Genomic DNA, 23,580 nt, shown 5'->3' with positions numbered 1-23,580 from the left:
CAATGTTTAAGTGCTTGGTATTGAATTACATTGGCTTGCTAAGAAACTATAGCTTTCTGAAAGAAAGGATCATAACATTAGCTGGCAAAATTCGCATTGGAACGGTTTTCAAAAGTTTTTGGGAGTGTGAAATTCCATAAAAAGAATTTACATGAGTTTAAAACGTTCAATAATATTGCAAATTTGCCCATGAACATTCCATTAAGGAACTGCGTTCAATAATATTACCCCGTTTAATACCAATAGAATGCTTGGAAACAGTCATGGCGCATAGGTTATTATATCCGCATATGAAATTGAACATCTGGATATGAATATAGGCGAAAACAAAAAAAAGTTCTTTCCAGCAGTAGTTAATTGGATTTTGGTGAAAACATTTGCAGTAATTTTGTAATTTTCTCTCAAATTGAAGGGCGCATTGTGAAATATTTTCTATTTTCAGTTCCAGATAATTTAAGGGGCTTATGAGTATTTTCAGTTATATTTTCTTTTCAAATAATTTTAAGTAATTTTGTTTGAATTTTATATCACTCAAGGAGCTCATAAGGTATGTTTGATTACAAGTAATGTAAACCCAGATTTACATCATCCAATCTTCTTAAAAAATTACGTCAAAACACAGTGAAAAATTCATCATATCTAATCCCATTGCAGCTATATCTAAATATATTCCGATCTCCACCATTTTCACGAAGGCTATGTAAGAGTTTAACACAACTCATTGTACTACATTCATCGGTAAAAAAAATCCTTTTATGAGTGCATGCATATGACAGCTATATTCAGCTATAGACCGATCTAAACCATATAGAACACGGATGTCGAGAAGCTTAACACAGCCCACTCTGCCCAATTTCAGCGAAATCGAGTAATAAACGTGCTTTTATTGTCCCAAGAACTTAAATCGGGAGATGGGTACAGATGACGGCTATATCCAAATATAGGTCGACCTTGACCATATTCGGCACGAAGGTCTAGGGTCCTAACGCAACTCATTGTGTTCATACATAAACAAGGCCTAACAAAACTTACTATCCCAAATTTCAGCGAATTAAACTTCCTATGAACAAAAAAAAATCTGTGCAAAGTTTCAGCTCAATATCTCTATTTTTAAAGATTTTAGCGTGATTTCAACAGACGGAAGGACAGACATGGCTAGATTGTCTTCAATTTTTACGACGATCAAGAATATAAATACTTTATAGGGTAGAAAATGGATTATAAGTACTTTCTAAGGCCTATGGACAAAAAAAGAATCTGTGCAAAGTTTCAGCTCAATAGATCTATTTTTAAGGAATGTAGCGTGATTTCAACAGACGGAAGGACATGGCTAGATCGCCTTAGATTTTTACGAAAATGCAAACAGACTATCAGAAATACATATACTCTATAGGATCGGAAATGGATATTTCGATGTGTTGTAAACGGAATGACAAAAAGGAAATAACCCATCATTTGGTGGTGGGTATAAAAAAATGAAATTTCTTCCACTTTGTAGTCTTTGACTATTAGACTATAAATTATATATTCCATTCAAGTTTTAGTTCAATGATAAGGGACCTGTTTCCGAGTTTAAATTAAATGCCGTTGAACAACCTCACTTAGTGGGTATGTTTTATATGACTGAAGACCTAACCAATGTCGCTAGCAACAGTGGGAAGATAACCATAACTGATGAGTTTTTCGTGTTCTCAGCTAGATTTCTACCATGGCGCTCAGTGTCATGGGAAAACATGATAACACCTGCCGGCTAGTTTGCTTCTGCTATATAATTAAACTTAATTTTAAATGAAACTGTGAAAATATTATAGGAAATATTTCCATTTCTACTAAATATCCTCCAATAGTGAAGTTGCGTCTTACAAAATGATTTTCTTTCCTATGTTGCATGCATTGCAGTTTTATATTTCCAACCTTTTGATAATTATTGATTGGAGCACACTGAAGAAATGTTTGCCAATTGAAAGATTGACTTGATCAAATTGTAACAAACCAAAAAGCTCTCATGCTTTTTGTTGGAGTTTTTCAATAAATGATAAAAAATACGATCTATACAAAATCAATTCATTATTAGAGATCTACTATGGAAACGTTGGCATGATCTTACAAAAATATACATAAATGAAATTTGAATGCAAATCTAATACTAGTGCCCACATATATGCAAATTTTTGCTACACAAAGAAACAAAAATCCGTTAAAAAATATTTAGACTAAAAAAGTAATGCAATCAAAAATGTGTTATAAGACAAATCGGCGAATGATGGTTTTCATGGTCTACTGATGCGATATACTATTTAATGGTTTTTTAATTTGCTCTGGTCAATTTTCACGTTTTGGAAGAGAACAATTAGTGTGCAGGCGATTTTTTATGAAGTGCTTGGATCAAGTACTTGATTTTACTACAGCTACAGCTGATACAATTACAGAGTTGGCTGATTTTTGTTTTTGTTTTTCATTGTTGACGATGACTACAGCTGTGATGAAATTACAGAGTTGCATTTTGATGGTGTTTGTTGGAAAACCAAAACATTAGAGTCGAAATTATTTTATTTTGTTCTGATGATGAGGTATACTACTCCTAGATGTTGTTGTTGGAAACTGGTATAAGTTTTGTTATTTTAGGTGTTGTCGTTTCTGGCGTGTTTGCTGAAGTTGTTGCTGTGATTACTCCAGTGGTGGTCGACGATGATGAGGAGGTCGATAAATTATCTCTACTGGCAATAAAATAATTGGTACTATTTAATAAACGATTCAAATTGTCTATTATTTCCATCAACTGTAATTCATTACCAGTCCTTTGTAATGTATTTAAAGTAGGATTGCCGCTAGTAACTGTTAATGAATCTTCAGTTGATGGTCGAGTGTTAGGGGAAGAGTAAAGGGGATTGGTTAAAAGTATATCGGAAATTTGAGGATTACGACTAAATGTAGATTGGGGGAAATTTGAGGACAAGGATGGTGTTGGGGAAGTAGAAGTCGAAGACGAATTTGGCAAGTTGGTAAATGGTTGATTGCCAATTGTGTTGGGTAAGTTGGTACTTAAAGGAGTAGTGGTCTGGGGAATAGAAGCTGTGGTTATAGGATTTTCTCTAGTCGATCTTTGAGGAATGACTAAAATCGAGTCTGAAGTTGTGGTTGGAGAGGAAGTAGTTGTAATAGTGGTTGGAAAGTCAGTAGTGGTTGTAGTTGTTGTTGGAGAGGCAGTGGTGGTTGTAGTCGTGGTTGGAGAGGCTGTAGTTGTAGTAGTGGTTGGACTTTCAGTTGTAGAGGTTGTGGAGGTGGAAGTAGAGGGAGTAGTGGTAGTAGTGGTAGTAGTTGTAGTGGAGGTAGTAATCGTGCTAGAGGAACTAAAACTGCTAGCTATCGTTGTAGGAGCAGGTGTAGTCGTTGGATTTATAGTCACAGTTGTTGGACTCACGTTAGAATTCTCTGTTGAGCTTTCTGGGGGGAATGTGGGCAAATCAATTTTAACTCTTGCCCCATTCGCTTCTGTTGTCGAAGTTGAAGATTTACTTTCAATGGAATTACTCGATCCCACATCGTCATCATCTTCATCATCATCATCGTCGAAATCAGCATCAATGGATGTACGTGGTGAAGTATTACGATTACCCAAAAGCTGGCGTAGAACATCTGGACCTACTGTACGTATCACTTGGGCAATAATACGATTAACTATGTCGTCTATTGTCTATAAAACAATTTAGTTTAAGATTTAATTGATAAACTGAGGAGATTTTATTTGATTGGAATTGCCTTCAAGTTATACTTCGATGGTGGCATATAGTGTTCAGCGAATGATGTGGCCAATTGTTGATTCGTTTAATGTAGTTGCTTATTAGAGTGTAGTAAAATGGTTGCCAGATTTCTTGTGCTTAATTTAAAGAAATATTTTTTAATACAATTTCTATAGCCATTGACATGCAATAACAGATGACATACTATGAATTCGTGGATTTTTTCTGATTTTGATGTTAAGATACAGATTGCCAGATTGTTGGTTCAATTTGTTTTATTCAGTTTTTTTTGGTTTTTTATGTGTGTGTGTGTCTGAGTGTTAAAAAACTTTTTGTGAAACTGTGAGAATTTGAATCCATTGCAATTGATTTAAAGTGCCTTTAAAATTTTGGCAATAATTTCAAAATTTATCCTACGACTCATTATTTTGATTCAGGAGGTAGTAGTGGTATAATTTTTGCCTGTGAAGTTTATGGTGAAACCAAGTGAAGAAATAATGGTCGAATTTTGGTTTGCAAAATGTAGTCACTGTCTCAAAACTTGCCGTGCTTGATTCAAATTTACTATCAAATGTACGCAGTTATGTATTTGAAGATCGTAGGTTTAACGGATCTTTCACTTAAGGAGTTTACAAACATTTTAAGTTATATTTTTCTTTTGAGTAAATGCAATTCACAGTTTTCCGCTAAGGACTTGCAACCATTTTAAGTTATTATAATGGAAGTCATAGGATCTGGATTATGGCGGGATCATCAAGGTCTTTTATTTCGGACATTTCATTTAAAGATGGATGATTGATAAAGATAATTTTTTATTGGTTTTATGTAAATGATGCGTCTAAATGAAATTCAAAAGTTTCCGTTAAGGACTTACAAGTAATTTAAGTTATAATAATGAAAGCCGAAGGGTCAATATTATATTTAGATCAACAAACATCAATTATGTATTAAAAAATACCTTGTTCCTTAAAGAGATTTGTGAAACGTTGTATGATGGTAGTAAAGGGGTTTTAAAAAGGGACGCTACAAAATTTACAATCAAAATTCGGAGTCAGTGGCCTCAACGTTAAGAGCGCTACGTCCAAGGCTCATTTCTGGCTGAATGGCTTCGTCAATAAGGAAAATATGCGTTATTCACCAGACAGCAATCGACACGTACTCCATGAATCAGCATTGCATCCCGAGGAAATTATGATTTGTTGCGGTTTGGGGGCCGACGGCGTCATTGTACTTCTTCCGTGATGATCAAGACCGGCACGTTACTGTGAATGGGAATCGCTACCGTTTAATGATAATAGAACATTTTTGGACTCAATTGGATGATATGGACTTGGAGGACATGTGGTTCCAAAAGAACGGTGTCACAAGCGACACAGCGAATGTCACGATCAATTTATTGGAAACCAAGTTTGAAGAACGTGTTATCTCACGAAATGGTCCAATCGATTGGCTGTTTTTGTCGTGCGATTTAACGCCGTTAGACTATTTCCTGTTGAACTACATCAAGTCAATGGTCAATGCCAACAAGCCAGCGACGATTGATGAACTTAGTACGAATATCGAAAGCGAAATTGCAGCAGTATCAGCCGATTTATGTTTGAAAACCGTCAAAAATTGGGTTCAGCGTCTGGAGGTTCTCTAAGCGTGGCCGTAGAGGCCATGCAAAAGAAATCGGGTTACATACATAATGGCATCAAACGTACTTCCACAGGAATAAAGAATTTCATTGATATCCAAAACCTTTTTTGTTTTTGTGAACTTGTGAAAATCAAATTAATTCGCTTTTACGGTATGAGTTCAATGTCTGTTCTTAATTTAAGGATCTTCCTGGAACTATGTCAGTCAAAGTGTAGATATTATAGAAATGTGGTGCAACTTTCGGTTGTAGAGTTGGTGGTGAAGTCGTTTGAGAAAGAAGAGTTTAAATTTGGTTTGGATGGTGTAGTCGTAATCTATGATCCAAACTTGCAGTTTCTGTTGATAGAAATGTTTGAAGCGATTTCTGGTAAATGCGAGCAAGTAAGACGTTGTTTTAACGGATCTTTCATATACATTAAGGTTTTACAAGCATTTTACGTCATATTTATTAAAGCCATCTGATATGGATTATGACCGGACCGAACGCAACTTAATATTATTTTATTGTAGACATAGAAGTGGTTGAACTTTCGGTTGTAAAGGTTATTTAAAAATCAGCTGAGCAAGTAGTGATTGTAAAACTCGTCGTTCTTGTTGACAGACACACTATATATGGTATATGTTTCAATATCAAGGTTTTGAACTGATCTTTCATATAAGGAGTTTATAAGCATTTTAAGTTATCTGCTTTACAGTAAATGTAATTTATTACTTCATATTAGGGACTTGGAAGCCTTTTTAGTTATAATAACGGCAACAGACACTGGATTATGTGCGGTTCATCAAAAACCTCTTTTAAAAAGGGCCTTTAAAAATAGTATGTATGTTCATGATGAGGCTGCGTTGGCTAGGTCGTATTGTCAGAATGGATGAAGAAGCTCCAGCAAAGAAGTCTTATGAAGGCAAACACGGTGGTACATGCAAACCGGGATGGCCAAAACCCCGATGGAAAGATCAAGTGGTGGGGGACACCTTGAAACTTGGTGTCAGAGAATAAGCGCTGAACATCAAGACGCTTGGAACGCTATTCTGTGTTCGGCTAGTGAAACAAATGTTCTGTCACAGCCAATTAAATTAAAGTAAAGTAAATGTATGTTCAACGAAGATTTTACCCGATAGTAGTTTGAAAATCGTCTAAATCAATTTTATTTTCAAGTTTTAGTTAAAGGTCAATTTGAGATCTTTCTTGACTTGCATTTAATGTTATCTTTTGCTTCTGTATAATATCTTCCTGTATAATATCTGTTGAAGCAAAAATAGTTTTTAAGACATTTAGTCTGCTATTATCAATTGTTGAGGATGATTTAGTCGTTGAGATTGTAAAGCTTGAATCAAAATTCGCCTTCGTTGTTGATAGATTTTTCTGTAATTATTTATGGGATCACGTGGGCGGGTTACATTAAACTACATTGTCTGTTGGCGATGGTATTGATGGTGTCAACGGATTGGTTTTGTTGGAATTTGCATTTATTATAACCACTAATGAAATTCGTCTTCCATGTCATCATCATCAGCTTTATCATCACCGAAATATATAGATGGTACATTAGGACTACGTATTACCGGAGATATACCACCTTCCATACGTATCATTTGGGCAATAATTCGATTAATTATGTCATCTATTACCTATATAATATGTTTGGCCGTTTGTATAATTGATCTACTTAGATTGTAATTCTAATGATATCCAGATTTCTTGAATTTGGTGTAAACATAATATTTAAATTAAACTTCTTTATCCAATAGCATGCAATGCAAACTTGATACTATCATTTCAGAGTAATTGAAATAGGTAGGAGCTTGCCAGATATTTGTCTTGATTTGGTTTTTTTCTGATAAAAATTTAGCTTGGTGTTCTTGTTTTTTGGAGTGTGTTAGTTACTAAGTGCTTGTAACAATGAGGTGTTCATTCGGTATAATAGTGCCAATAATGTTTTTTTGTTCTCCGGTTTATGGGAATGTGATTAATTTTTGACGTGTAGTAAATTTCAGTGTAGAAATGTGTGTTTAGTCATGTTTTCTCTACACATGACTTTTGTTCTTGGAAAAGTGAGTCAAAATAAACTCTCCTCTTCATATTTTCAAATCTTGTGTAGATTTGTTGTAATGACAATGTGTGGCTAAATGTCGGAATTTTTTTAATGTTAAATTCTTATTCATTGGAATTCAGTGACGCTTTTCCTTATTATTTTATTTATGGGAGATTTAATTTACCCCATATCCCTATTGTGATAAAGGGTATGATTTTAGTAATGCCAATTTTTCACGACTTTTAGATGCATTTAATGCTTTAAGTACTGGAATTTAGGTTTTCGTAGCGATGTATTGATGTATTGTAGTGTGTGTTTCTTGGTTTTGTTAATGCAGTTTATTGCAATTTCAATATTTCATGCATTTGGTTTTATAAGTGATGCCAATATAACTTATTTTGAAATCATTGTCATAAATTTCCACATTTAATTTGGGTTTTTGCCGATTATTTTTGTTAATTGAGTTTTTTTTTCCATTTTTAAAAGAGTGATGCCAATTTAATTTCTTGTGTGTCAATGGTAGCCAATTATTATCCTCCATTTAATTAGTTCTTCCATTGAAGGATCTTCTTCTGTTGATTCTTTGAGATTCAAATTCTTCATCAGGTTCAAATACGGTTAAATTCGGTGGAGTGGTGCTACCACTCGTAACCACATCATTGAAAATATCATCATCATCGCTTATAGGTCTACGTGGAGCATTTAGACTGGGGTTCAAAGCTGTACCCAAGATACTGGGCCCAACTTGTTTAAGTAAATTATTGACATAACGATCGATTTCCTCATTTACTATCTGACAATTGTAATGAAAATCAAAAGAAAGAAATCTAAATTCAATATTCTTTGCATAGCTTGAGACATGCAAACAAATGTGAATATAACATACGAAGAATTGTCAGGTGTCAATTTTATTGTAAATATAACTCGGCATGTGCTTAACACTCCCTAAATTTCAATTTGTGGTGATTTTTTTCATACATACATCTCTGATAAGCTTTTCATTCATTTCCTGTCTTATTGTATTGTGCTGTGCATTCAGTTAAAAATAGTTAATTTTTTTCTTTTTTTCAAATTCAATTCGATTATGTACGAATATAGTATGAGCCTACGATAACGTGTGTGCTCTATCTAATACTACTGCGAATGAGAATTTTTTAGTTATAATAATATATGTATGCGCTATGGATATGTTCAGATGTATTGATATTCTGGGCTTACCTTGGTTAAATCGGGGAACAGTTCACGCAATAAACCAATAGTTCTCTTATTACGTTCTGCAATAATTTGTTCTTGATCATGAGCACCCAGTGTTAGAACATCCAATTCCTAAAAGAAAAGAAGAAAGTGAAGATTGTTTATAAATATAGCTTCTCACAAAAAATTGCGTTATAAAAGTGAAGAGTTTATAAATCCTAGCAAATATACTTTAATACCAGCTTTTGGCCTCTTCACCCAAAAGACTAGGACAAATCCTTTTAATCGTAGTGTTCAGAAACGATATGTAGTTAAGAAATTGACTAGACTTAAAAAAAGAGGTCCCTCGGTAATGAGTTCAAACTTTCATTAGAGAGGAGGATCCGCTGTTACTTTAGGAAATATTAATGGGAAAATTATTTTTTTTATATTCGTTATTTTTTTTACTTTAAGAGAATTTTTGTTTTGAATATCTCCCAGGCTACTGGTTCATTCAAGAGAACCTTGCGCCCTTTTGCTTTTAATTTGATTTAAATGTAATTCCCTAATTTTCGTTGAAGACTCACAAGCATTTTAAGTTATTGATAATAAAAGTCCCAGGATTATCGATTTTAACCGAATCACCAGACATTATTTGTTCCTCAAAGAACACTGTGAAACATTTTCCAACCCATTGTAGATTGAACATCAGGGCGATGTTAATTGCTTACTTCTCTTTCGAGACGAGCTAAATGATCGAAAGTTTGTATGTAATGGACATGACAATAAAAGCACTACCAACGTAGACATTGTATTTTATAATGTTTTACTACGTCAATGGCAATACATACCTCATACTCTTGGTTTTTAGGATACATATATTCTCTGTTAACGCAGATTGTTCGGTTCGGTTTGGCTAGTTTAGAGTGGCAGTATATTTTCTAAGCAGACTCATTTGAACTATTTTTAATCCACTGTGATTGCGACCAGAGTTGCCGTTCCTACCAAATTTAGTAGGTATTTATTTTTTTGGTAGTTATCACCGATGATAACAAAAATTTACTTCACTTCTTGTCGTTTCTGTGTTTTTGTTAAGAGAGCAGAATAAAATCAAGGATATCGAGGGGCTAAATACTGTTTCAAGGGATCTCACTTCCTTAAATTTCAGGAAAAACGACTTAAGATCCTATATTGACTGAAACTGGTACGAGTGCTGGGGAATCTCTTTCAAATTTAAAAATTTCTGGTTAAATAATGAAATTAAATGCGGCTTTGTGCGTTCAGTGCCTTCATCGGAAAACTGGCCTATAAAGCAGCTGCAAACAAATTTGGTCAGATCTGGTCCGTACTCACTGTAAAGGCAAAAATGGGCTCAAACCCTTAAATCGTGAGATCACTTTATTGAAACTCGGCACGGTCGTTCATTGTAATCGGGAAAATATGACTTTTTATTTGGGAGAAACGTATAAAGTGTGCTATATCAAGATATGGGCCATCTTTTAAGAAACAGACAGGCGGATATATCTTGATCGCCTATGAATATAACTGTGATCTAGTAGGTATAGGTTGTAGGGTTGAAAATGTATAATTTGATGTGTTGCAAATGGAATGGCAAAATTACTACTTCTTGGTGGGTATAAAAACTTATACCCCAATTTTTTGGTAGGATTTGGTGGAATTTATCTCAAATTTTGGTAAAAAATAATTTTTTTGAGTGAGAACGCTGATTACGACATATCTCTCAATTATTAAGCGCGGTAGCTTGCTTCTCGTAATATAAAAAAATTTCCCCAAGTTTTATACGTACAAATTGATATTGATAACACTTTTCCTAAATAATAGTGTACATTTGCTCTGATCTCTCTTATGGAAGACAGGTTCGGGATTTTGTTTGATTCATCAAAAATTTTGTAATCGTAATCCGAGCAATCTTCCAAGTCGTCTACCGGGGCGACCCAAAACGCAGATTGGTGGTTTTGGGAGCACTTTTATCTGGAATATGCGGGCTACTGGTCCATATAAGAGCACTACCTCTTTGCCTCCTTTGGTTTTAATTTTAGGTAAATGTAATTCAATGCTTTCCATGAAGGACTTACAAGCATTTTAAGTTATAAAAAATGGAAGAATAGAATAATGGAATAACATGACCGACTATGATGCTAAACGCCTGAGTTTAAATCCTGGCAAGTAGATCAGAAAAAAATTTCAGCGGCGGGTATCCAACATTTGTGAGATACTTTCCCCCATAGAGATGTCGCACTGCGCACTCCTTTCGAACTCCGCTATAAAAAGAAGGTCCCCTTATCATTGAGCTAGAAACTTGAATCGGAAAGCACCCATTGATATGTAAGATGTTTGCTCCTGTTACTTAATGGAATGTTCATGGGTAAATTTGCATTAATAATAATGGAAGACAGGTTCAGGATTTTGTCCGGTTCTGTTTTAATAATGTTTTCAAACATGACGATTTTTCCTTTCCACGTCTATTTGGTTAGAGCTTCTTCAACCCATAATCTTGCCCACGTAAAATTGTCTTTGAATATGTTAAACCTTTATTCTCCGTTAACGCATTGCTGACTTAAAAGGATTTCTATCTTAAACATCCAGGCTACAGGCCCATATTAGAGCACTACATGTGCTTTCGTTTTATTTTTAATGTCAGTTAATATAATACACTGCTTGATGGAGGCCACAGTGGTGCAGAGGTTAGCATGTGGCACCGTACACCTGGGTACGAATCCTAGCGAAAACATCCGAAAAAATTTTCGGCGGTTGTTATCTCCCCCTAATGCTGGCGATATTCGTGAGGTACTATTTCATTTGAAAAATGGTATAGCAGTCCTGTAAAAACTGCTTCCCAAAAGTGGGCAGGTCACTTGCCATTGAGTTTAAACTTGTGCGGAAGACAATCACCACTTTGGGCTTGAGAGAGTAAAAGTTTTATAGGGCGGGACAACCATCAAAAAAAGGCTCACAAAGAGATGCACTCACCACTAAAATACCCTAAAAAAGAACTTATTTCCGACCATGGCAAAATAGGGCTCAAATAAAAGGCATTAGCGAGTGAATAAATGCGCAGCGGTGTGGGTGTGTTCCAGCTATTTATTCATCTATTCTACTGTATCTGAATCTGTGAAGTTGGGCCTTTTGGCAATTATTTTATTTATCTTTCTTTTCTCACCACCGCTAAGTGAAAGGAATTTTACCTTTGATTACGTTAACAACCGGTAACAAAATTTGTGTTTTTATTTATAATTTGATTGAGTTAAATAAATTTTTATCTTGTAATTGATGTTATATAAGATTTTTTATTTACTCTTTTCGTTTTCGATATGATGCTGGATATTTATTGTTATATGTGCAATAATTATGTAATTTAAGTTTGTATGTTTTGTTCAAAATAAAAAAAAAAAAACAAAAAAGACTTAACACCTATAACGCATAAAAGCTGTTTGTTTTTGCATAATTTACTATGACTTTGAAAAAAAAATATAACACAACAAGATTAATTGTTTGTACGTGACATTGAGTGATTTTTGCAAAATTTTTGGATACTTGTTTTTTTTGAAAAAAAATGCATGCGTGTGTATGACTGTCTACAATGATCCCATAAACATTGAAATTTGTTGATGAACATATTCAAGAGAAACTGTAAAATAAAGGCCAGACAACATTAAATAAGGCACGGTGGAGGCCACCGTAGCGCAGAGGTTAGCATGTCCGCCTATGACGCTGAGCGCCTGGGTTCGAATCCTGGCGAGACAATTAGAAAAAAATTTCAGTGGTGGTTTTCCTAATGCGGGCAACATTTGTGAGGTACTATGCTATGTTAAACTTCTCTCCAAAGAGGTGTCGCACTGTGGCACGCCGTTCGGACACGGTTATAAAAAGGAGGCCCCTTATTATTGAGCTTAAACTTGAATCGGACTGCACTCATTGATATATGAGAAGTTTGCCCCTGTTTCTTAGTGGAATGTTCATGTGCAAAATTTGCATATGAAATTAAATTACCAAAAAAGATGTAGCTTAGTAGTTCATCGATTTATCATTATCTTAATGTATTAAATTATGATATTTTTTATATTTTTAGGGAATCATCATGATAAAGATTATCAAGACTACACTTAACACATGGTTCTTCATTAAACTGGACGGGTATGACTGCAGATCATTTCTAACGAAGGTAAGTTTACCTTACAATTTACTGTGTAGATCAATTCTAACGAAGGTAAGTTTTCCTTACAATTTACAAAATAAGTGTTTTTAAGAACCACTTTATGTGGGAGATTTTTCATAATCTGATTCGATGTGTCCCATTTGCAATTCCCAACGACCTACAGCAATTAGAAGTGTTTGTGCCAAAATTTCGAGCGGCTGAACAGTTCAAAAATCCCTGGGTATCTGTAGAGGTACCTAGGGAGGAACTATATCACTAAAACATAAAGCTTTTTGGGGCCTGCTCTTGGTTCTGTGCCATCACAATGGACATTGCCAACATGATTGCAGAGTGCCAGAAACTGAACCTTACCTAGGGGGTCTCTCATGAGCCAAACAATGCGTATTTTTAATCATTGAAGCAAAAATTTTTATAAGACTCCTGGACAAATGGGACCCCTTGACAACAAATCAAACCAAAGGAAGATGTTGACCAACTGGTACTTAAATGAAAATATCATTATTGTATTATTGCAAATGCAAATTTGCCCATGAACATTCCATTAAGAAACTGGGGAAAACTTCTCACAAATCAATGAGTTCTGTCCGATTCAATTTTAAGCTCAATGATAAGGGACCTCCTTTTTATAGCCGAACGGCGTGCCGCGTAGCGACACCTCTTTGAGGAGAAGTTTTACATAGCAAAGTTCCTCACAAATGTCGCCAGCATTAGGAGGGGATAACCAACATTTAAAATTTTTCTTATGGTCCTGCCAGGATTCGAACCCAGGCGTTCAGTGTCATAGGCGGACATGCTAACCTTTGCGCTACGGTGGGCTTCCATTAGGTATTATTAGGTTTCTATAATGCGAATTTGAAAGATATTTTTCCAGAGATGTGCAGAATATATTTATATAAAAACCAGTAAGGACTGTATAATATCCTACACCTACCATATAAGTACAATATGGGAGCTATATCCAATTCTGAACCAATGTTGATGGACTTGGGCGGATATTTTCGGTTGGGTTATTAAAAATTCCACAAAAAACATCACTACTCCAAATTACCCACATTCTGACGAACATATATATGGGAGATATATCTAATTCTGACCCGATTTCGAGCAAACTTCTTAGATAATGGAGTAGTCATCGGAGAAAGCGTTGTGCAAAATTTTTGGCAAGATTGATCAAAAAATGCGCATGCAGTGGCTCTTGGAGTGGAAATCGGGCGATATACATATATAACAGCTAGATTTAAATGTGAGCCGAGCTATATCTAAATCTGAACCGATGTCGACCAAACTTTATAGACGTTGTGGAAGTCGTCAAGGAAAGCGTTTTTCAAAATTTTGGGAAGATTGGTCAATAAATGCGCTTGCAGTGGTTCTAGGAGTGAAAATCGGCCGATATATATATATGAGAGCTATATATAAATCTGAACCGATTTTTATGAAATTTACCGGTAATGTCGAGAGGACGAGAGAGGACGAACATATACATGGGAGCTATATCTAAATCTGAACCGATTTTTATGAAATTTACCGGTAATGTCGAGAGGACGAGAGAGGACGAACATATACATGGGAGCTATATCTAAATCTGAACCGATTTTGACCAAACTCTATGTATATTGTGGTAGTCGTCGAAGAAAGCGTTGTGCAATATTTTGGTAAAATTGGTCAATAAATGTGCTTGCAGTTTCTGTAGGAGTGAAAATCGGGGGATATATATATATATATATATATATATATATATATATGGGAGCTATATCTACATCTGAACCGATTTCCATTATATTAACCAGTAATGTCGAGAGTCGTAAAAAAATCCTTCCCTCCAAATTTCGAGACAATCGGTTAACAAATGACCATTTTATTGCATTATTACTGAATGCAATAAAATTACCATTTTATTGCATTATTACTGAATGCAATAAAATGGTCATTTCAATAGGCTTCGTCTGTAGGCCAAAAAATATGACTGTACCAAATTTGAAGACGATCGGATGAAAACTGCGAGCTGTACTTTATACACAAATTAACATGGACAGACGGACATACTTATCAATGGGGGATAGACCCATTGATTCCTTCTGGGTGTTACAAACAATTGCACTAAACTATAATACCCTGTACCACAGTAGTGGTGTAGGGCATGATAAATTTTCCGAAAAGAAAATCCATGAAAATGAGGAATTAATTTTCAATAAAAAAAGACGAAGCAGAAACACAGCATATTGTTGTTGTTTTTTTACTTAGGTGGGAGTATTAATGGTGAGATTTCGAGAGATGGCTGGTATGTGCGAGAGATGACTGGTATGTGCGAGAGATGACTGGTATGTGCGAGAATACGAATATGCAAAAAGAGATCAGGGCGTGATATGTGTGGCCCTACTTTGTGTTCTTTGGCATAAAGATCACTGAGTAGCTGAAACCGCAGCTATGGACAACGACGTTTGAGGTTTAGTATGTTGGCGACGGTTAAATACAACTTTGGTAACGCACTTATTTAAACATTAAAAAGAGTCAAAGTAACTAATTGCGGTTAATGAATGAAATAGTTGGCGGAGAGTAAAAACAAGCGAGGGAAAGAAGGTGCTGTATTTTTTGGTTACATTATGTGATGGGTTACATATGTTTTGGGGTAAAAAATCCATTTATTTTTATACCCTCCACTACTAATATCGCGATAGATAAACAATTATTTAAGCGCATTACAAATGTTTGATTTGAGAACTCCAAACCCTTTTTGGGCTTTGCCTTTCTGTTTCTATTACCCAAAGTTGGAATTTCCTACACATAATACCATGAGAGCAAATCGGAGAAGTATTACAGCTTTAAAACCATGCACCACCTTGATTGTATCTCCGCCTACAGAACAGTGTGGACCCCAGGACCACTCTTTCCTCTAGCTTTGGTTCATCCTGTTTGGATGAACTTTCAGATGATAATACCAAATCAATCTACCGTCAATCTAAGACTGTGCCGCTGGCAGCAAGTACCTCGTACTCGAGCTGAAGTATTGTCTCAGATATCCGATGCGAAACCTCTTTTATTTCATCGAGGTATCCTATCGTCGACTCGATTATACAGCGATGTTATGACCTGCTTCTATCCTCCATCCATTCTCTCATCGCCGTAAAGGCCAAAACAGAATGAGCGGGTTGAAGAGCGTTGCGTTGAAAAATGCACCTCCGTTGAAAAATGCACCTCTGTTGAAAAATGCACCAAAGTTAAAGAATTTTCAACTTTAACGACTAAAATCGAGCGTCATTTTGTGTTGCCATATGTGAAGTAGTGTTTTAAGGCATCAAAGTTAAGATTTGTTTAACTTCTGCGCTAAGCTTTTTTTATATTTATTTCCAGTGTTGCATTTTTCAACGCAACGCTCCTCAACGCGCTCTTTCTGTTTTGACCTTAAGTCTCATAGATGCAATAGCTCTCTCACACCTTATCTCTATCACTATTGCTATATCTTGAATTGTCTGCGCTGCCCTATTAGGCGTGGTCCTCATCGGCCTGCTTATGCCGAGACAACATGTTCTCTAAATCTTTTGTAACATCCTTGATTTGCACTTTTTATCCATCGCCGCCCACCAAATGAATGAGGCTTATGTTAGTATTAGTCTGATCGCGCTCCTGTAGAGCCGGTAGACTATCCTCGGATTCAGGCCCCATTTACATAGAGCCTAACATCCGTGAGCCTTCTCAGTACGTTTTTGGATGTGGCACTTCAAGTTCAATTTCCTGTCAAACATCACTCCCAAGTATTTGACCTTGTCGGATATCGAAATCGTTGTGTTGCGTCTCAAATTGGCTCACCTTCTTCTTCCTCTGAAAGAGGTAGATCTGAGACTTTTCGAGGTTTATATTCAGACTCCTAAGTCTAGCCCAACCGAATGCTATCTCCAAGATCCTTTCATAACTTTTAACTCCTACCTCTTGATGTGCTAAAACATCGTTTACGAAACAGAAGCCCTCTTCAGTCAAAATCCATAGTAGACTATTTATGTTGGTCGAGTCCCGTGCCACTTTCTGTCGATTCTGGAGTATGGTTCAATAATATGATGCCCTTACTAGAGGTGTGGATGTGAGTCATGAATCGTTGTGTCTAGCGAGAATCACGCGTAAGTCATGTGATTCGTGATCCAAATCACATGCTTGTGAGTTACCGTGATTGATCTTCTTCTTGCCCTAGATTCACAAGAAAATCTCGACCCACGTGACACTTAAAACTCACGAGAAAAATCATGTCGTGAGTGCCTTGTGAGTCATGAGCGTCTCGTGAGTCGAAAATGTCTCGTGAGTTCCTCGTGAGCGCCTCGTGAGTGTCTCATGAGTCATGAGTGTCTCATGAGTCATGAGTGTCTCATGAGTCATCAGTCTCTCATGAGTCATGAGTGTCTCATGAGTCATGAGTGTCTCATGAGTCATGAGTGTCTCATGAGTCATGAGTGTCTCATGAGTCGTGAGTATCTCTTGACAAATTTAAATTTAATAAAGGCAAATTTAATACCCCATTTCGCTAAACATTGGTACAGTGAGTTATATTACCTTTACATCTCTCCCGAATATGTTGCAGATCGGATCATACATGGATATAGCTGCCATTTAGATGACAATAGATTTGGGATTTACGGTCTTCAACCCATATAAGGCCCATTGCCCATGAGTCATGAGTGTCTCATGAGCCGTGAGTATCTCTTGAGCGGATTTAGCATACATATAGACCGATCGCCCATAGAAGGTATTCCTCCCATAACAGGCAAATTTAATACCCCATTTCGCTAAACATTGGTACAGTGAGTTATATTACCTTTACATCTCTCCCGAATATGTTGCAGATCGGATCATACATGGATATAGCTGCCATTTAGATGACAATAGATTTGAGATTTACGGTCTTTAACCCATATAAGGCCCATTGCCCATATTGTTTGACTTCGCTGAAATTTGGAACAGTTGGTTGGTTTTGACCCCTCAACATCCGTACCGAGTTTGATCCAGATCGAACAATATTTCTATATAGCGTTTTCTATGTGTTCATAAACGGTACGTTTTTCACCGAATTTTGACGAAATGTGGTTATATTTATATATCAGAAGTGTTGGGTATCCAAATTTCAGCCCCACTAAACTTAATGTGTTTATACTTGTGACTTTGTAACTTTAATTTTAAAATAATTTCCCACTATCATTCAATTGAGCTGAGTGTATTCTATTGTATAAAATATGTTATTATAATTGGTGACAAATTAACACCAAGTGTAAATAAATTCAAAATTATAACTTAACTCAATAGAGGCTTAAATCATCAAAGCAATGCTATTGTTTTTCCTTCCTTGCACCACAATGTGATTACAGTTTAGCACGGGCTAACGATCACGAGATTACACACTCCCACGATTCTACAAACAATGCGGGGGCTAGGTTAGCACTCAACAAAAATAATAAACACAACAAACAGAGCATCAAAGTGCACCACTTACAATGCAATGTTAATGATTGGCATCACTTCTCTTAGTGGTGTGCGTGAGTGGGTGATAGAGGGAGAGTTAGGTTGCAATGTTGCCAACATACAGCACAGCTACACAAATAATAAGGATTGCTGTAACAAATGCGATAATGACAGCAGGCTTTGTTTCAACAAATCAAAGAGGTATAATTATTACGTTTATTTTGTTGTTACCTTTTATTTTTATAAAATAGAGGGAGTCTTACATAGAGACTCATTGAGAAGGGTAACAACGAAAATAATGTGTAAATTAAATGTAATTTGTACCACCAACAACTTTTTTTTTTGACTAGGAAGGAAATGTTTTAACTCAAGACAAATATAGCCTTGGGTTTATTGCAACTGTCATTGTTATCGGTGGACGTTTTTACGGCGTACTCTTTTTTAGCATTTGTTTTCCTATTTTGGGAAAACAATCATTTAGCACCTTTGAGTAATGAGGAAATGTTAAAAAAAAATCGTAATTTGTTAAACTAACAGCACTTGAAATTTGTGAGTGGCAGACAAATTGCTATGGCAAAGTATTGAGAATCGTATAACCAACGGTTGAGTTTGAGTTATGGGGAATACATATGTGACCATTATTTACTTTTATTAACCCATACATAAGAGATTATTTATTTAAAATATCAATAAAGCCATATATCGGTTGGAGCAGAAATAACGCACACGTCCATTTGTTTGTCATTGATTTTTTATTTTATTAAAAACAATTTTAAGTAATTAGTCATTAGTAAACAAACTGAAATGCTTGCAAACATTTTGAAATAGTAAATTGCTGAAAAAAATGTTTAAAAGATTATTCAGACATTTATTAAGCAAGAAGAGAGTGAGTGAGTAATAGAGAGACGACAGGCTTCTTTTTTGAAGATTACAAAAGAAACTCAAATTAGACTCTTTAATTTATATGTAGTGACATAATTTGGTTTTTGTGGCAAGTTACGCTAAAATTGGATTTCATAGACAATTTTTTTTAAATCCCAATTTAAAAAAAATTTGGTAAAAAACAAGTTATAGTCCGATTCGGGGCTCAAGAAGCAAAATCGGGAGATCGGTTTATATGGGATCTGTGTCAAACTATAGATCGATTCAGACCATATTGCACACGTATGTTGAAGGCCATGGGAGAAGCAGTTGTACAAAATCTGTGCCAAATCGTATGAGAATTGCGCTCTCTAGAGGCTCAAGAACTCAAGATCCCAGATCGGTTTAAATGGCAGCTATATCAGGGTATGGACCGATTTGGATCATACTTCGCATAAATGTTGGAAGTGATACCAAAACACCACGTGCAAAATTACAGCCAAATCGGATAGGAATTGCGCCTTCTAAAAGCTCAAGAAATCGAAACCCAACATCGGTTTATATGGCAGCTATATCATGTTATGAACCGATTTGGACCATACTTAGCGTAGTTATTGGAAGTGCTACCAGAACACTACGTGCAAAATTTTTGTTAAATCGGACGTGAATTGCGCCATCTAGAGGCTCAAGAAGTCAAGACCCAAGATCGGTTTATATGGCAGCTCTATCAAAACATGGACCGATTTGAACCATACTTAGCACAGTTGTTGAAAGTGATATTAAAACACTATGTGCAAAATTTCAGATAAATCGGACGAGAATTGCGCCCTCTAGAGGCTCAAGAAGTCAAGACCCAAGATCGGTTTATATGATAGCTATATCGAAACATGGACCGATTTGGCCTATTTAAAATCCCAACCGACCTACACCAATAACCGGCTAGTTCTACTCCTTCAAAAGTTAGCGTGCTTTCGACAGACAGACGGGCGGACATGGCTAGTTCAACTTCAAATGTCACGACGATCAAAAATATATATACATTATGGGGTCTTAGACGCATATTTCGAGGTGTTACAAACAGAATGACGAAATTAGTATACCCCCATCCTATGGTGGAGGGTATAAAAAAATTTGTGCAAAGTTTCAGCTGATTATATTAATTGTTTATGACTGTAAAGTCCTGCCAATTGAGGGTGTTAAGCCCGTAAAAGCCGTATTTATCACCCCATTTTGCTAATATTATGCACAGCGAATAATGTTAAGATCCTTGACATCAATACAAAGTATGGTAAAGATAGGACTATATTTGGATACAGCTGCAATATATATCGATCTGCCGATTTAAGGTCTTGGGCCCATAAAAGACGGATTTATTACTTGATTTCACTTAAATTTGCCACAACGAATTTGTGGCAATAAAATGTTGTCAAAGTTTTATTTTTACAGAAAATTTTGTCAAAATTTTTTTTATAGAAAAAATTGGAAAATTTTGTCAAAATTCTGTTCTTATACAATAGAAAACTTTTCCAAACTATAGTTATGTAGAAAATTTTGTCTTAATTTTATTTCACAGAAAATTTTGTCAAAATTTTACATTTTATGCAAATTTTGTCAAATTTAATTTTTATGGAGAATTTTGTCAAAATATTTTTTTTATTTAAATCTTTGTCAACATTTTCTATATAAACAAAGTTTTGACAAAATTTCCTATACAAATAAAATTTTGACAAAATTTTCTATAAAAATAAAATTTTAAGAAATTTTTATTTTTACAGAAAGTTTTGTCAACATTTAAATTTTTACAGAAAATTTTGTCAATATTTCACTTATTGTGAACATTTTGTTAAATTTTGTTTTCATAAAAAATTTTATCAAAATTTTATTTTTGTAGAAAATATTGTCAAAATTTTGTGAAAATTTTATTTTCATAGAAAATTTCGTCAAAATGTTTTGGGTAAGGGCGGTGCCCCATATACATGGTCCCACATTTTGATATCAGATTCGTATTCTACTCCCAAAAACTTTTTTATTGAGCCCTGTTTTGGCCTGGCCCGTAAATAAGTCCTATTTTGGGGGGTTTTGCGGAAGGGATAGGTCCCCAGAAACTTGGTTTCGAAAGTGGGTATCAATTCAGTGTTCTTCTTCCCAATATCTTTCATTTGAACCCCATATTGCCTAGGTCGGCAAAGAAGGCACAAAAAAATGTCGCTTTCGTTTCTGAAAATTAGGTCTGTCTGTCTGTCTATCTGTCTGTCTGTCCGTCTGTTTGTCTGTGCGTCTGTCTGTCTATCCGTCTGTCAATGTTAATTTGTGTACAAAGTACATGTCACAGTTTTCATCCAATCACCTTAAAATTTGGTACAGGCATGTTTTTCGGCCTAGAGACAAAGCCTATTGAAATTGAAAAAAATCGGTTCAGATTAAGATATAGCTCTCATATATATGTTCTTCCGATTTGCAGTAATAATGCAATAAAATGGTCATTTGTTAGCCGATTTTTGCGAATTTTAGCAGCTAGGATTTTCTCTTGACTCTCGATACTACTGGTGAATTTCATGGAAATCGGTTCAGATTTTGATATTGCTCTCATATATATACATATATTGGCAGAAGCGATTTTTTTATGATTTCCGACATTACTGGTAAATTTCATAGAAATCGGTTCAGATTTAGTATAGCTGCCATATACGTATATCGCCCGATGTTCACTTTTAGAGCTACGGCAAGCGCATTTATTGACCAATCTTGAAAAAACTTTGTACAACGCTTTTCTTGTCAACTTCGACAATATCTGAGAAGTTTGCTCCAATTCGGTTCAGATTTAGGTATAAGTTCATCCGATTTTTAGAAATTTTGCAATAAAATGCCCATTTGTTAACCGATTCTCTCGGATTGTTTAATAACCCATCTGAAAACATCAGCCAAGGTTCATCAAAATTGGTTCAGAATACTTATAGGGTAGGTGTAGGGTATTATACCGTTGGCACCGCCCGATTTTTGCCTTTCCTTACTGGTTTGTTATGCCATATTCGTAATCTACTACCGAATGTTTCTCATTTGAGTCCCATATTGACATGAACTTCTAATATATCTGGTTTGGGGGAGTTTTGGGGTTGGAGCGGCCTGCTTGGTACTTGGACCATACTTTTGTCATATAATATCCTGATCTATATGTCCAATTGAGGTGTTGACCCGAAATTTTGATGGCAGATTCGCACTGTATTCCAAACTATCTATTTGTGGCTCATATTGTCCTATTGTCGGTTTGTCAAATGCCAAATTCAAACAATCATAAATCATTTATTAATTTCTACCCCCCTTTTCAAACGTTGAGTGATAAATGATTCACTTTCGAAATCCACAGTAATTAAAAGAATGTTTTGCGTTTAAATTGAAATCACGCAAGCAGTAAGTACATGTTAACAACTAGCTTTGGAATGGATTTATGTTAATAACTAAATTTATTTATGTCGTTTTGTGCCAGTGTCTATGGATCATTTAGTCTCCCTGTGGTCGTTTCGGTCGTAGCAAATGCCATAGAATGCGCTTAAATGCCATTTGTAATTGGTTTTTGTTTCAGTTTCTTAGCTATGTATTTCAAATTCATTAAAAATCAAAGTATTTCGCATTTTTGTTTTAGTTCACCTTACAATGTATCAATCACCCCCCCCCCCCCCCTTTTACTCTCTTCTGTTTCTGTTGTATCAGGTGAGTTCGTCTTATTGGCACGTCGATATTTTCGCAATGTCGGTTAAGGTCGGCAATTTTAATAAAGTCTTTGCTGCGCTTAGCCAATTATTTTAATAAAGTACAACTATTACTAATCGCATCGAATTGAAATGAATGAATCGTATTGCCATTTGATTGATGAATTTTTAAACGAATGAGGTTTTTTTGTTTTCGCCAATTCAACTTGTATTGTTCGCTTGGGCCTAATTGTTGACCTCTGAAAAGGTCTATTTGCAAAAATTCGCATTAATTCTTTGCTATTACTTGATGGTGGTTAGTATTTAAGTGCGAATAATTACGTCTTTCCCATTAAAAAATTAAATTTTATTGTTTATAAGAGGTGATATCAGCTGGTATTTAAGCACTAATTGTTCGTTATTTTAATTCCATTGAATTTTAATGACCGTGAACTTTGACTAATATGATGCTATGAATAGGATATCCGTTTTAGGCAAAAAAAAAAACAATGATAGTGACGATGACAATTAAAATTTAAAATTTGGTTGTTTCAATTGTTTTTCACCATACAGGGTGGCTGAAACAAAATGTTACCAAGTTTACTGGTATATCCGTCACACTGACACCACCACCAAGATCATTTTCTTCTGATTTTATTTTAAAAGAAAGTTATTCATGATGGAGTTTAAGCTTTATAGTGTAATTCCGTTATATTTGACTGGAAATTCATAAACGCCTTTTGTTGGCGAACTTAAATACCTCAAAGTGAACAAAATGTTTGTGTACGGCACTATAAAGCGTTATAATGATATTGACAGCGAGGCCATTGTAG

General features: G+C 35.4%; 1 protein-coding gene and 1 long non-coding RNA gene across 3 annotated transcripts in view; one reads left to right on the top strand and one right to left on the bottom strand.

Annotated features, from left to right (window-relative positions):
• Window positions 1-23,580, bottom strand: part of LOC106084253 (uncharacterized) — an 83,242-nt gene that overhangs the window by 12,030 nt on the left and 47,632 nt on the right. The window contains exon 3 of the mRNA XM_013247826.2: window positions 8,630-8,737. Coding sequence (XP_013103280.1) covers window positions 8,630-8,737 — 108 coding nt within the window. The remainder of the gene's footprint in view (window positions 1-8,629; window positions 8,738-23,580) is intronic.
• LOC106084254 (uncharacterized) overlaps window positions 12,230-23,580 on the top strand; it is a 51,795-nt gene continuing 40,444 nt past the window's right edge. For both annotated transcript variants that reach the window (XR_009397993.1, XR_009397992.1), the window contains exons 1-2: window positions 12,230-12,400; window positions 12,675-12,767. This is a non-coding gene — a long non-coding RNA (uncharacterized LOC106084254). The remainder of the gene's footprint in view (window positions 12,401-12,674; window positions 12,768-23,580) is intronic.

Source organism: Stomoxys calcitrans, chromosome 4, assembly GCF_963082655.1.
Source record: "Stomoxys calcitrans chromosome 4, idStoCalc2.1, whole genome shotgun sequence".
NCBI lineage: Eukaryota > Metazoa > Arthropoda > Insecta > Diptera > Muscidae > Stomoxys > Stomoxys calcitrans.
The sequence above is the reverse complement of the archived record's forward strand: the minus strand, read 5'-3'. Positions and strand labels throughout refer to the sequence as shown.